At 34.6% G+C, this 14,349-nt stretch overlaps 1 protein-coding gene across 4 annotated transcripts in view; it reads right to left on the bottom strand.

Moving 5' to 3' along the window:
• Positions 1 to 14,349, bottom strand: part of LOC145268294 (uncharacterized) — a 672,998-nt gene that overhangs the window by 134,893 nt on the left and 523,756 nt on the right. For all 4 annotated transcript variants that reach the window (XM_080123705.1, XM_080123703.1, XM_080123706.1 and 1 more), the window contains exon 7: positions 3,812 to 3,891. In XM_080123705.1, coding sequence (XP_079979831.1) covers positions 3,812 to 3,891 — 80 coding nt within the window. The remainder of the gene's footprint in view (positions 1 to 3,811; positions 3,892 to 14,349) is intronic.

Below are 14,349 nucleotides of genomic sequence, written 5' to 3' on the forward strand. Positions count from 1 at the left end.
TAAAAATTGTCTCAGTCGTGAAGGATTTCTCCTCCACCGAAAGAGAACAAGAAATAGAAGTGCAGCAATGTTCATGACAGGGGTTGTCTTCTTAGAGTCCCACATTGTCAATATCTGCAACAGGCATTACTTTTGGAACGTTCTTGGTATATATAGAAATCTATCCCTATCTACATATCTATAAGGCAAAACAGCCGAGCGCATTTTTGTATATCCAAGAAAGGCTTTTTTCAGGAGGGGGTGGGTCTCGAGAGGGTAACTATTTTTGAAAGCTTTTTATATACTCCCTAGATTATAATATGTACGATTTGCGAACGCATGTTGTCTCTACATGATCGACTTTTAAAAAATTTACGCTATTCCATCCTTTTGCGTGTTTGTTTGTCTTTTTTGTATAAATAAAGCAAAACTAAATTGAAGCAAAAGCAATTGTTTCTCGGCCCTCATGGACGGGACGTCTAGAACGCAATTTGTTTTGATCAATGTGGAGAAAACCTTCATATCAGACAATTGCTATCCATTTGGAGAGCTCCCCCTTCTTGGGGGGAGCTGGTTTTCCCCAACATTGTGAGGAAACAAAAAAATAAAACGGCAGAAAGCGGAAAGCTTAACTGGCCTTCAGCCAATGTTCATTTCTGTACCTGCGTGATTCTTAATTTATTTGTGCAAATTAACATTTTGATTGACATCACTTAATTTGAATGCTTTTCATTTCTGCATCTGCGTGAAGTCATTCAATTAACTATGCCTTTCTGCAAGTCAAGTTTTTGATCGCTAAATTTGAATGCTTTTCACTTCCTGTCACGTCAAGGCATAGCGGTAAGATGTCAAGTTTTCTTTCACTTTCTTTTCCGCCTTTGCATCAGGGGTTCAAGCCTACCTGCCTACTATCACTTTTTTTTTTCTCCAAACACTCAGACAACGCTGGGCACCCTTGCTAGTTATTATATAGTCATTATATAAAAGGAACTTTGTCTGTGTGTCTCTGTGTAAGTTCATTCCATATGAACTCCTAAACAGTTGGGTTGATTTATTTTTAATTACACACAAATATGTTTTATGTACCTGGCAATCGGAATGACTCTGATAAGTATTGATAATCGATAACTGAAACAAAATCTGATGAAGAAACGAACAGGCAATTTTGACTAAAGTTAATGCCTAATACATCCTAACATCATAAGTGCATTTCAGAAATTTTATCACCGCCCAAGCAGAAAGGCCCAGCGTATAAAATCCACAGTAGGTTCTTTGATATGACAGGGATGCATTCAAAATGAATGTTTCTGTTTAGAGCACAACTGAACCATGATACTTGACTTCTGTATTTTAAACTTTAATTCAAGTTATTATCACCACAAGCAGAAAGGTTCAACATATAAAATCAACAACAGGTTCTTTGGTTCAAAATGAATGTTTCTGTTTAGAGCACGATCGCACCATGATACTTGACTTTTACATTTTAAAATTCAATTCAAGTCATTATATATAAAAATAATTTTATAAAATCACCAGTAGGTTCTAAACAGTGCAGTGTAGACTTCTATGTATTGTCACTATGTACGTCACTGTGGGAGGATTGAAAAATGGAAGATTTAACAGATTTTGATGACAATAAAATATGGGATGGCGAAACATTCGTTGATCACCATTCATTCCCAGTTAACGTTAGGTCTCCCTGCTAATCTATATATCTATAAAACTGAAATTATCTGTGTCTGTCTGTGTGTGCACAGCACATTTCCTTACCAAATTACTTTGTCAATTTTCAGTCTACAGACTCGGGATTTGACATAATAACATAAGTTGGGAAAATCTTTTTAATCAGTTTTCAGCCAGAAATTTTCAGTTCAACTATTTGACCTTTGAAAACTCTACCAAACTCCTCAGCCAATTTTGGGTCTAAAAACTTGAAATTTTAGATGTAGGTTACTTGGATATTTTAATTTGATTTGAGCCCAAAACAATAAATGTTAAGGGGTCAAAATTGGGGTCAAAGTTAAAAAATATTTGACCTCTCAGCCAATTTTTGGCCTTACTTTTGAAATTTTACATAAAGTGTATTCAGACATAAAGCAAGTTTTTTAATCGGTTTTTGGCTGAAAATTTGGCTTTTAAGGGGTCAAAGTTCGAAAGATTTGACCTTTGCGGTCTCTAGCAAACTATTCAGCCAATTTTGGGTCTAAACATTTGAAATTTTACATAAAAGGTATTCAGACATGCCGTAAGCTTTTTAATGAGTTTGGCTGCCAAAAGGTCAAAGTTGAAAGAGTTGATCTTTGCAGACTCTATCAAACTCCTCTGCCAATTTTGGGTGTAAACACTTGAAATTTGAGATGTAGGTTACTGTTGTGGGGAACCACCCTCCAAATAAACTAATTCATGGTCCATATAAACTTTATGCATGACGGTCCCAGCGGGGATCTAATTCCAGAACGACTCTCGCATGCTCAGTGAATTACCTACACTGTTCGTTTGTAATCTGTCCTTTTTAACCTTTTCCGTTTTTCATGTAATACATGTTTAAACTGTTCTCCGTTGTTCTGTTCTTCTTTGTGGCTACTTGTGAGCCATAACAGTTACCTAGACATGAGTCAAACTTTTTAATATATGCATATACATATGAACATAAAGTTATGAACAGTACATAGGACCCGAGAAAAGCTGGGCTGAACTGCTAGTAGATACATAAATAGTTGTTGCTGACACTGTGACACTAGGGCTGCTGCTGCTGTCTCTGTTTCATGTCTCGTGCATGAATAAATATGTGCATTAAACATTCACCTTGAATGCCTACTGGAGAGAACTTGAATGTCTACTGGAGAGAACTTGAATGCCTACTAGACACTGTCCTCGAGTGCCTAAGGTCTCTCTGTACAGGGGTTTGTCAGAACAACCTGGCATGAGGATACTTTTTCCATAGAAGTAAACCCTGACCAAATATTCAAAATCACATAGTATTCGCAGCCCAAATAAGATCTCCTCACTATGGCTAACCCACATTAGCTTTTCCGAGGAATGGTGCACCTTCTCCAAGTGATGTTACCTCAAGTAATAGCACAAAGCTGGATACTCCACCAGACTAGATAAATTCTTGTCCTAGAATCCAGTAAGACCAAGAGACCAAAATGAAAGATATACTACAACATATGAAAATTATGTTTTCAATTTCTTTACTAACTCCGTGTTTGAGAGATAAAGAAGTTAAATGGAACATTCGAATATTTATGTATCTCATATAGAGTTCAAGTGTTAGCCCCAGGTTGTAGGCCCCTTGATTTCTGAGAACTGCGACTGAAGTAAAATAAAACAAAAAAGAACACCGTTACTATAGTTCCCACGTCTCTGCAAGAACAGAAAACAAAAATGTGTATGCTTAATGTATTTAGTAGTGCACAATCTAAAAGGGCTAATTTATTATTTATCACAGTTTATAAAGCAACCTCAACTAGTTTCTACATAGTTACTTTGGTGCTCTTAAAACTTATGACTAAAGTTAATCGGTATCATTTGTGTCACTATGGTTATTGGCAGCTTTCCCTACCTCATAATTTGGTGAGGTTACTAAAAATCATCTAGGAGTCTATTTTGTGGCTAATAGCTTTTTTAAGGTCATCTGTTTTCGTTTTGTTAGATGACCTTAAAAAAAAAAAAAAAAAAAAACAACTAATTCATAATATAACATTTTGACTTTTATGTGGCGGTAATAATTTAATGTTTGCTTAAGCTTTTTAAGCTATACTTTATTTTGCAGTAACCCCCCCCCCAAAAAAAAACAAACAAATTAAAAAATTAAAAACAAAGTACTTACTTGCGTGGCATCGGTCCTTGAACTAGAGGCGCTTCCTGGGCGCTCGGTTTTAATTAGATCTATTTTGCTATGCGTCTTCCCTGAAAAATATAATATATAAAATTTTACTGCATTTCCTGACAGGCAATTATTTCCTAAAGGAAAAACATTTAAATGCATTGCTTTATATATATATATATATATATATATATATATATATATATATATATATATATATATATATATATATATATATATATATATATCGCTAATAAAAAAATAAAAGATTTTATATTTAAAAGCAGTAAAAATCTTGCATAAAATCTGACAAGACGTTGTGGCTCAGCGGTAAAATGCCAGACTGCGGATTGTGGGTTTAATCCTTGTCAAATCATGTCTAGCCATGCTGACGATGGCTCGTAACAAGAAACACCTGTCCATGGATAACTTTTATGCATGCCCAAAATATTTAAAAAAATGAATAAAAAAATGAAAATAGATTTTAAAAATATGTCCTGTAATATATATATATATATATATATATATATATATATATATATATATATATATATATATATTTTTACATGGAATTCACCACTTATTAAGGCCCAATGGCCACTCAAGGATAAGGGTTATTGTGTGTACAGTAATCAAAGGGATAGTGTAGCAATAGTATTGGAGAATTGGTAAGGTGTCATTACTTAGGGGTGGGCGGTTCATCAGGAATTTGTTTGTGTTGGACTTGAAGACGTCCAGGTTGAAGTCGGGAGGGAAACAGGCAAGTGGAACAGAGTTCCACAGGCGTGCAGTTCTAAGAAAGAAGCTTTGTTCATGGTATCTACGTTTTGATTTACGCACAGATAGGGAGTGGGGAAAATTATTGACGGTGGTTTCAGCTAGTCGGGTGTTTTTTGAGAAAGATTGGCGAGGGGGGACCAGAGAATGGAGCTCAGACGAGCACCTGCCATATATATATATGGGAGGGAGCGACAAGATGCAAAACAAAAAAAGGATATAACTCCTTTATCACTTAAGAAGCAAGATTAAATACAAACTATATTGCTAATAAAAAAAAATAACAGATTTTTCTCTCTCTTTCTTTCTCTCTCTCTCTCTCTCTATATATATATATATATATACTAGCAGGTTGCCCAACATTGCTGGATCGTAAAACATGCTGATATTAAAATTTATGCAGATTTCGTATTTATCATCATTATAAAACCAATACTCTAGTGATTATTATATTATATCCAATATATAGTGATGATTTCAAAAGTTAAACAAAAAATGATTTGAGTACCATTAGCTAGAATTGAAACCAAAAACATTTAGTGCTTCAGCCTTAGTTGTTACCATTTGAGCTATCGTCAGATGGATGAGAAAACATTAAAATTTAACTGATTTTAATGTATAAATGTATATTTGCGCATACGTAGAAGATCACTTTAAGTCAGCTTATGCCTGCCAAGTTCCAATTTTCTTTCAATTTTGAACCCTTACAAGCTATTTTTACCGGTTAAAACCAAATTGAATTTGTTTCACTGGTCCAAATCTGTGTGTGTGTGTGTGTGTGTGTGTGTGTGTGTGTGTGTGTGTGTGTGTGTATTAGTGATGGAGCAATTAATCAGAATTGGAAATTGAAGAAATTTTGAAATATTTGAATTGGTATCAGAAAAATTCCTGTTCATGGTTTTTCATTCATATTTAAAGTATACTCGAACTTAATCAATTATATATATTACTAACAGGCCGCGAGGTGTTGCCCGGTCGTAAAATATGCATAAATATTATATTTTAATTAATACAGAAACTGAGACATTTGCATGCGAGTATTATGTTTTTTTCTAAACAGTTCACTTCTTGTCAATAAAAAAAAAAAATACTCGAACTGAAATCAAAACCAAAACTTAAAGACAGTGAGTCAAGTAAGATAACCATTAGGCCAGTTTGACATGATATTTAAAAAGTGTTTTCAAACCTACTTATTCTTAATATGAATAATCTGTAATGTGAATGATTCATACATGTGAAACAGTTAACAAACAGATAAGAATCCAATGAGCCCCCCCCCCGTAAAAATTTTTAAATTTTGACTCCTTAGCAGCCCTTTTTTCCACATGAAAATTAATTAAAAAGTTTTCCAGATGTCTGAATACCCTTTTAACTCATGTTCACTCCTAACAAGGCATATCACCACTTGAATATAAGGGGCTACTATTTGGGACCATGTTTAGGAAAGATTAACAAAATGCTGGTTTACGTTACATTTAAACTTCTGCACATCAATACAGTCAGGGAAGCGAGTAGCAGGAAGGGAATTCCAAAGTCTAGCTGTTCGAGGGGAGAAACTGTTAGAGTAGAAAGCTTTCTGGCATTTAAGGACCTCAACAGTGAAGGGGTGAAATTTTGTTGCTAAGCGGGTTTGTTGAGGATATGTATGCCGAGGGGGCACAAGTTCAACGAGTTCGTCAGAGCACATTCCACTAATATATTTGTAAAACAGAGATGCAACTTTGCAGTGATGGGACAGGGGTTGGAGCTTAGTTGACAAAGTGGGACCTATTAGATTGAAAACTCTTTTTTGGGTTCTATTCAAGAGAGAGAGGCTAGTGGTAGATGCAAACCCAGATGTGGTAACAATGGGCATGAGTGAATGGTGGCCTTATAGAGGTACAAGATACTCTCAGGTGTGAGTAGTCTTCTAGCTTGATGGAGGGAACCCACCTTATTTGCAGCAGCCTTCGCAACGTCCTCAATCCTCAATGTATTTGTTCCAGTTCATTTGGTCTGTCTATGTTAAGCCTAGGAGTTTGAAGGAAGAATTCTCAGGTAGGATGTTATTTGTCATGGATATCAGCGGTTGAAGAAGCTTCTTGTAATTGTTAAAGGAGAGCAGTCTTATTAACATTAAATGTTACCATCCATTTACGTCCCCATTCCACTACAATCTGGAGGTCATTTTCTATGGATTCAACCATTGCCTTAGATTTATGTAGATCTGCTCTTTCCTCATGCATGTTATAGAATTTTCTATCATCAGCAAATATACCCATCTCAGACACAATATTATCCGGGAAGTTTTTATGAACATCAAGAATAATAGTGGTCCAAGGATGCCCCACCCCGCGAGGCACTCTTCTATTAATGTTATGCTGCTTGGATGTATGTCCATCAATGACAACCTGGATGGTCCTACTGTTTAAGAGGGATTTATTATATTTAGTGTATATCCAGTTATACCGTATGATATAATTTTCATTAGCAGCCACTTGTGCCAGACTTTGTCAAAGGCCTTGCATATATCAAGGGCCACAGCCCTGGCTTTGCACACCTTATCCAGTGCATGGTATATGCGTTCAGAGATGACTGTTCAAATATTTGCAGTAGAACGACATTGCTGAAAACCATACTGTTTGTTTAAGAGAAGATCAGCTTTTGCGAGGTAGTGGACAAGTGTTTGATTAATTAAGGTTTCAAAGATTTTAGTGAAGAGGGCGATAATTGAGAGGGTCAGTCCTTTCACCAGAATTCTTGGATCACAGAGGTCATATACCAAATTTCAAGTCTGTAAAAAATTTGCTGAGTATATAGGTTGAGAAGTGTGCTTACACACATTCTCACTTTTATATATATATATATATATATAGATTATTATTATTATTATTATTAGAGGATTGAAAAGTTTAAAAGATTGTGTTAGAACCGAGGAGATGTCGTTGAAGGAGCATGTGGTTAGAAGTGAGGAGTGGATGCTTAAGGTTGTGGCCAATGAAGTGGAGGTATGTGAGACCAAGGCTGATTATGTGAAACGTATGGATAGAGAAAGGGCAGAGGAACTGGCTAGGAAGAAAATGCAATGAAGGTTCTTCCAGGATATAGCAGAAGTGGCTGATGAAAGATTATGGCAATGGCTTAGAGCTGGGTATCTGGCTAAGAGTACTGAAGCTTTTGTTTGTGCAGCACAAGAGCAGGTATTAGGAACACGATTATTCAAAAAAGTGGTTCTAGGAGAGGAAGTTGCTGCAGAATGCCGGATTTGTGGTAAGACTTCAGAGTCAATTGCACACCTTGCAGCAGGGTGTAGTGGACTGGCCTAGAGAGAGTACTGCAAAAGACACGATTGCATGGGACTCCGGATATATTAGGAGGTGTGTAAGAGGGTTGGGGTGAAGTGTGCTGGAAAATGGTTTGAGGAGGTGCCTGATGAAGTGAGAACAAGTGAGGATGACAAGGTAGAGGTATGGTGGGACAAAAGTGTCATAACGACCAAACAATTGGAACATAATCGTCCGGATTTGGTCGTCATTGACAAGGTCTCAAAAAACTGGCAGATTGTAGATTCTCAGTACCCTGGGACAGGAATGTGAGAGAGAAGGAGAATGAGAAGTGGAGCAATTATGCTCCATTGGCCTTGGAGATAAGGCGTATACACGGGGTTAAAACACAAATAATCCCGGTCATAGTTGGTACACTAGGAGTAGTATCAAGTCGTCTGGAAGGACAATTGAAAAAACTACAAATCCCCGATGCTTTAGGCGGCCTTCAAACCTCTGCAATTATAGGTACCACCAACATCCTTAGGAAAATCCTTGATCTTTGAAGCTCCTTGTTTGAAGCCGGGATTAAGGGAAATCCTCTGGAAATGAATCCCATCCCTTTCCAGAGAGATGTTCATAAACGAAATCAGAATTATTATTATTATTTTGTGTATATACATACAATGTTATAAGGAGATAATATTTTATGCATCAATTTTCAGTACTTACTTCAACAGTGCTCGATAACTGAGTAGGGCTAGGTGATGATTTATGGAAATTAAGCCACAAAGATGCTTCAGCATTTCATTCCATAGGAAATCGTCAGGCTAAAATTCATGGAATTTGTGTAATGTTTTTTTATGTATATATACATGATGCATTTAGTCTAGCTAGCTAATAAATCAAATTGTTTGTTATTTATCTTATGCATTAATGTTTCCATTAGTTAATGGTAGTACTTCATTCAAACAAAGGTTTGGCTGACTTTTACTTCTTTTTCTATTTTGTAATGTGGTGAAGCCCCCTCTTCCCCCAACCATTTATCAATGTGTTAAATTAATAGGTGACCTTATTTTAATACATGTATGCTTGGTGTACTTTTATATTACTATTTTAGATGCTGTTTAAGTTGTTTTTTTTTAATTTTTTAATTTTATTTTATATTTTTATCCTAAAGTAAAGTTCATTCTATGCATACAGTTGTTCGCTATTTCACTTCTATGGTTTAATAAGTTTTGAGAGGTTTAGAATTTCAATTTTCTCATTCAGGCATAATCTACAAGAGTCGTCTAAATTTCACATGTACTGGACTATCATATTATCTTCTAGTTGATTATTGGGGAATGCTCATTTTCTTTGAACTCTTAAAAAAAACATCCTTTATATATCTCTCTCTATCTATCTCTCTATCTCTCTCTCTCTCTCTATATATATATATGTATGTGTGGTCTTCCTCATTATAGTGGCCCTGTCGATGAGGCATTAGAATACGCCGACTGCCCCCCTGCAGAGGGTAAAAGTCCCTCAATGGGGGTCCTGGATATGACCTTAAACTATATCCAGTGGTGAGGCCCCAGCTTGTGGGCTTTGGGGAATGTGGAGCCACCCTTTAATTACCATTGCTCCCAGGTTCACTCTGACCCGGAGTGGTAGTACCTGTTAGGGTTCCAACTATGAGTTAAATAGAAATCAACGTGAAAACAACAAATATATTCTATTAAAAAAACTTTTCTTCAAAATCTTTGGATTCGGCATTAAATAACCCGGAAAGAGTTGATATGCCGTAAAGCAGAAACAACCAACCAATCCTCATTATAGGATACTTTTATCTGGCATGTCTATATTTGATACATCGAAATTAGATTCTACAGAAAAACCTTGTTGTATGAAGTCTATATATTCTCTTAATAATATGTTTTCATTTATGCAAATTTTGTATTTATTATTGTAGAGCTAATTCTCTACTGAATATTATATTGCACTCAATATAAAAAAGTGATTTCGACAGTTCAAAAAGAAAAGTATATATATATATATATATATATATATATATATATATATATATATATATGACTTGTATGCTATCAGCTAGAATCGAAACCAAAACCTATATCCATAGATCTTATTTGTTACCATCTGATCTAAGTCCATATGCATATCAAAAACTTAAGTTAACATTTGCACACTTTGGTTTACCTGTAGAATTTTAGCTCTATGCAAATTATTGTACATACCTTGTACTAATTGGAGTTGAATTAATTCCTCTTCAGCAGCCATGTCTCCTTGGCCCAATTGATGAAATTTACTATATCTGCTGGTGTCTCATCACCTGCATGGATATTTCCTAGTGAGTTGACCAATTTCTTCTTTAATATGTCAAGAATTTGGTTTGTTCTGCTATGATGAATCTTTTTTCATCTATAATATAAATCTCACCCGTCTGTTTAAATGTATGCATGTATGTATGCATGTATGTATATCTTGCAAAAACTTTCGACAGAGGTGACTGATTTTCACGAGATCAATATCATTTTGAAGCTTGACCCTTCGGACAATAAATATAAAAAAATTGACCAAAAGCATTAATTCCTTCACCCTCAACTGGGCAGTTTTCTACATGGAGGATTGATTTTTCTGCTGACGTTTTTTGCAAGTCATTCAACCCATGCGTCCACGACACCGCATAAAAGGCCTTATTTCAACTGCCCATGACGTCACAACCACGGTAGGCACATTGGTAAAACAGTTTTTTTTTTTTTTACTTCTTTTTTCTCTGGCATGTTATGGGTTCTCAAGCCTGCTTACTACTATTTTTTTTTGTGTTCACAATTTTCCTTTTTTTTTTTGTGCTCACAATTTTCCTTTTCTTTTTTTTTGTGCTCACAATTTTCCTTTTTTTTTTTTTGTGCTCACAATTTTCCTTTTCTTTTTTTTTGTGCTCACAATTTTCCTTTTTTTTTTTTTGTGCTCACAATTTTCCTTTTCTTTTTTTTGTGCTCACAATTTTCCTTTTCTTTTTTTGTGCTCACAATTTTCCTTTTCTTTTTTTTGTGCTCACAATTTTCCTTTTTTTTTTGTGCTCACAATTTTCCTTTTCTTTTTTTTGTGCTCACAATTTTCCTTTTTTTTTTGTGCTCACAATTTTCCTTTTTTTTTTTTTGTGCTCACAATTTTCCTTTTTTTTTTTTGTGCTCACAATTTTCCTTTTCTTTTTTTTGTGCTCACAATTTTCCTTTTCTTTTTTTGTGCTCACAATTTTCCTTTTCTTTTTTTTGTGCTCACAATTTTCCTTTTTTTTTTGTGCTCACAATTTTCCTTTTCTTTTTTTTTGTGCTCACAATTTTCCTTTTCTTTTTTTGTGCTCACAATTTTCCTTTTCTTTTTTTTGTGCTCACAATTTTCCTTTTCTTTTTTTTTGTGCTCACAATTTTCCTTTTCTTTTTTTGTGCTCACAATTTTCCTTTTCTTTTTTTTGTGCTCACAATTTTCCTTTTCTTTTTTTTTGTGTTCACAATTTTCCTTTTTTTTTTTGTGCTCACAATTTTCCTTTTCTTTTTTTTTGTCCTCACAATTTTCCTTTTCTTTTTTTGTGCTCACAATTTTCCTTTTCTTTTTTTTGTGCTCACAATTTTCCTTTTCTTTTTTTTTGTGCTCACAATTTTCCTTTTCTTTTTTTGTGCTCACAATTTTCCTTTTCTTTTTTTTTGTGCTCACAATTTTCCTTTTTTTTTTTGTGCTCACAATTTTCCTTTTCTTTTTTTTTGTGCTCACAATTTTCCTTTTCTTTTTTTGTGCTCACAATTTTCCTTTTCTTTTTTTTGTGCTCACAATTTTCCTTTTTTTTTTTTTGCTCAACCAACACCCTTACACACACCTCCACTTTCTTTTCCGCCTTTGCGTTATGGGTTCGGGCAAAACTAGCAGGCTCTCTGTCATTGTCTGGTTGTAAAATACTCTTAAATATGATATTTTAATTTATGCAGCAAATTCTCTATTGATTATTATATTGTACCCAATATGCAGAAGTGATTTCAAAAGTTAACAAATATATATATATATATATATATATATATATATAAATATGTGGCCCTGTCGGTGGGGCTTAGAATACACCGACTGCCCCCCTGCAGAGGGTAAAAGTCCCTCAATGGGGGTCCTGGATATGACCTTAAACTATATCCAGTGGTGAGGCCCCAGCTTGTGGGCTTTGGGGAATGTGGAGCCACCCTTTAATTACCATTGCTCCCAGGTCCACTCTGACCCGGAGTGGTAGTACCTGTTAGGGTTCCAACTATGGGTTAAATAGAAACCGACTTGAAAACAACAAATATATTCTATTAAAAATTTTTTCTTAAAGATCTTTGGATTCGGCATTAAATAACCCGGAAAGGGTTGATATGCCATAAAACAAAAACAACCAACCAACCAACCAAATATAAATATGACTTGGCTGCTATCAGCTAGAATTGAAACTAAAACATTTAGCTCTCCAGCATTATTTGCTACCATCTAAACTAAGGTCACATGCCTATCCCAACTTTACAAATTAACGAATTTAACATATAAATGTATATTTTTGCAAGCATAAAGGATGCACATTAGTTTGATTTATGCCTATTAAATTCCAATTTTGACCCCTTTTTTTTGACTAAAAACCAAATCGAATTTGTCTCATCGTATATATCAAGTTTCAAGTCTGTAGATTAAAAATTGACAGAGTAGTTTGATAGAGACCGTTCCACACACACATCAATTTTATATATAAAGTAGATTTTCCCATCTACAGAAGAATATAATAGGATAATAACCGAAACCTTCATATGTTAATTGATGCTCCACCATCTAATTAGGCTATGATCTCATACATGTTTCCAGAAATTATTCATTCATTTTGTCTTCTTTCAGTATTTATTATATTTTCTTTGGGTAGTCTGACTCCATAAACAACCCAAAAAGAAGGTGGCAGTTATTTTTACTTGCTATTATTTATCTACTCTCATTACTACCTGTAACATTGGTGTTTAATTTTCCATGACATAAAAACAAAACAAACACTGGTTATTCCAAAATCTATAGAGTAATACTGTAGTACCTTGAATACACATACATACATATGTATATATGTCACAGTTTCCGCATTATAAATTATTCAACCGGGAGGTACTATTTTTTGAAAAAGGAGGATAAAAGGTGATAACGTACTACGAACATTAAGTTAGTAACTACTATATATTAATTTAATGTGTGTAGTATGTTATCACCTTTTATCATTTTCCTTTTTATTAAATAGGACCCCCTGATTACCGAAGACGCAATGTAAAAAAAAAAAAAAAAAAAAAAATTATGTCGCTTTTGGGCCTACATGAAACTAAAATATACCTTCTTCTAGCTTCAGACCCAAGGGTAGTATCTGTTTTGTCTAAAGATAGTATAATGATATTGTGGCGTTACCGTTCATGCTAGGTGTCAATACAATGAAAATATATCACAGACTCCTATAAGGATATTGGAGATAAACCATAATAATCAGATATATTCTGACACTACATTCACCAGATTACTTAGATAAATACTTTTATAGTTTTTACAAATAATATCTCGAGGGCTCCATTCATGGTGAACGTCCACAGAATGCCCAGCAATATTTTACATATGAAAGCTACCATTGTGGAATTTCCACAGGTCCCGCTAGTACTTAATGAATCTTTCTCATTCACACTTCTGAATAAAGTTACTGAGAGAATAATTAAGCAGCAAGTAGGAAATCAGCCAAGCATAAATTAAATGCAGTTTGGTTTTAATTCTGGGTCAAGTACCACTGACTCTATATATGTATCTTGAAACAAATGTCAGAGAAGTATCTTGTTTAGAAGAATCTTTTTTTTTTTTTTTTTTTTTTTGTGAATCTGGAGAAAACTTTTGATAGAGTACTAAGAGATCTTGTCTGGTAGGCTTTGCATAAGTTAGGGCAAAGTGAACGGTTGTGAAAGAAAAAATCCTCAAAGACATATTAGAAAAGCTCAATCTTTATAGCAGAAATGTATGCAAACACCAAAAATTCATCATATTTTCAGATTCACTATCGGTATTAACATCACTACAAAATAAAAATTTTGAAAATCCTCTCATCGTAAAACTTCTATGCAAACTAAACAATATGCCCAACAATAAAGAAAGCCTTTTATGCTGGACCCTGAGCCACATAGGAGAAAAACGGAAATGAAAGAGCTGACTAAGCAGCCAAATCTGCTCTCAAATTAACCCCTCAAAATCTTAAAATTCCATCTACTAATCTGAAACCAAAAATAAATATACAGATCTGAAACAAAAAATAAATTTCTCCAAAATAAATGGCAACAAAAATAAAACACCACCCAAAACAAATCGAATAAGGCACAGGGTAGATAAATATATCCCTGCCCTCACAAAATCCAGGAAAGAACAAGTTATCTCTATCCCGGTTCTGCATAGGACACACAAATCTCACACACTTCTTTATTCTGAACAAAGAATTACAAC

The sequence above is a fragment of the Euprymna scolopes genome, chromosome 43 (genome assembly GCF_053919585.1).
Source record: "Euprymna scolopes isolate OS-2025 chromosome 43, ASM5391958v1, whole genome shotgun sequence".
NCBI classification, from domain to species: Eukaryota; Metazoa; Mollusca; class Cephalopoda; order Sepiida; family Sepiolidae; genus Euprymna; species Euprymna scolopes.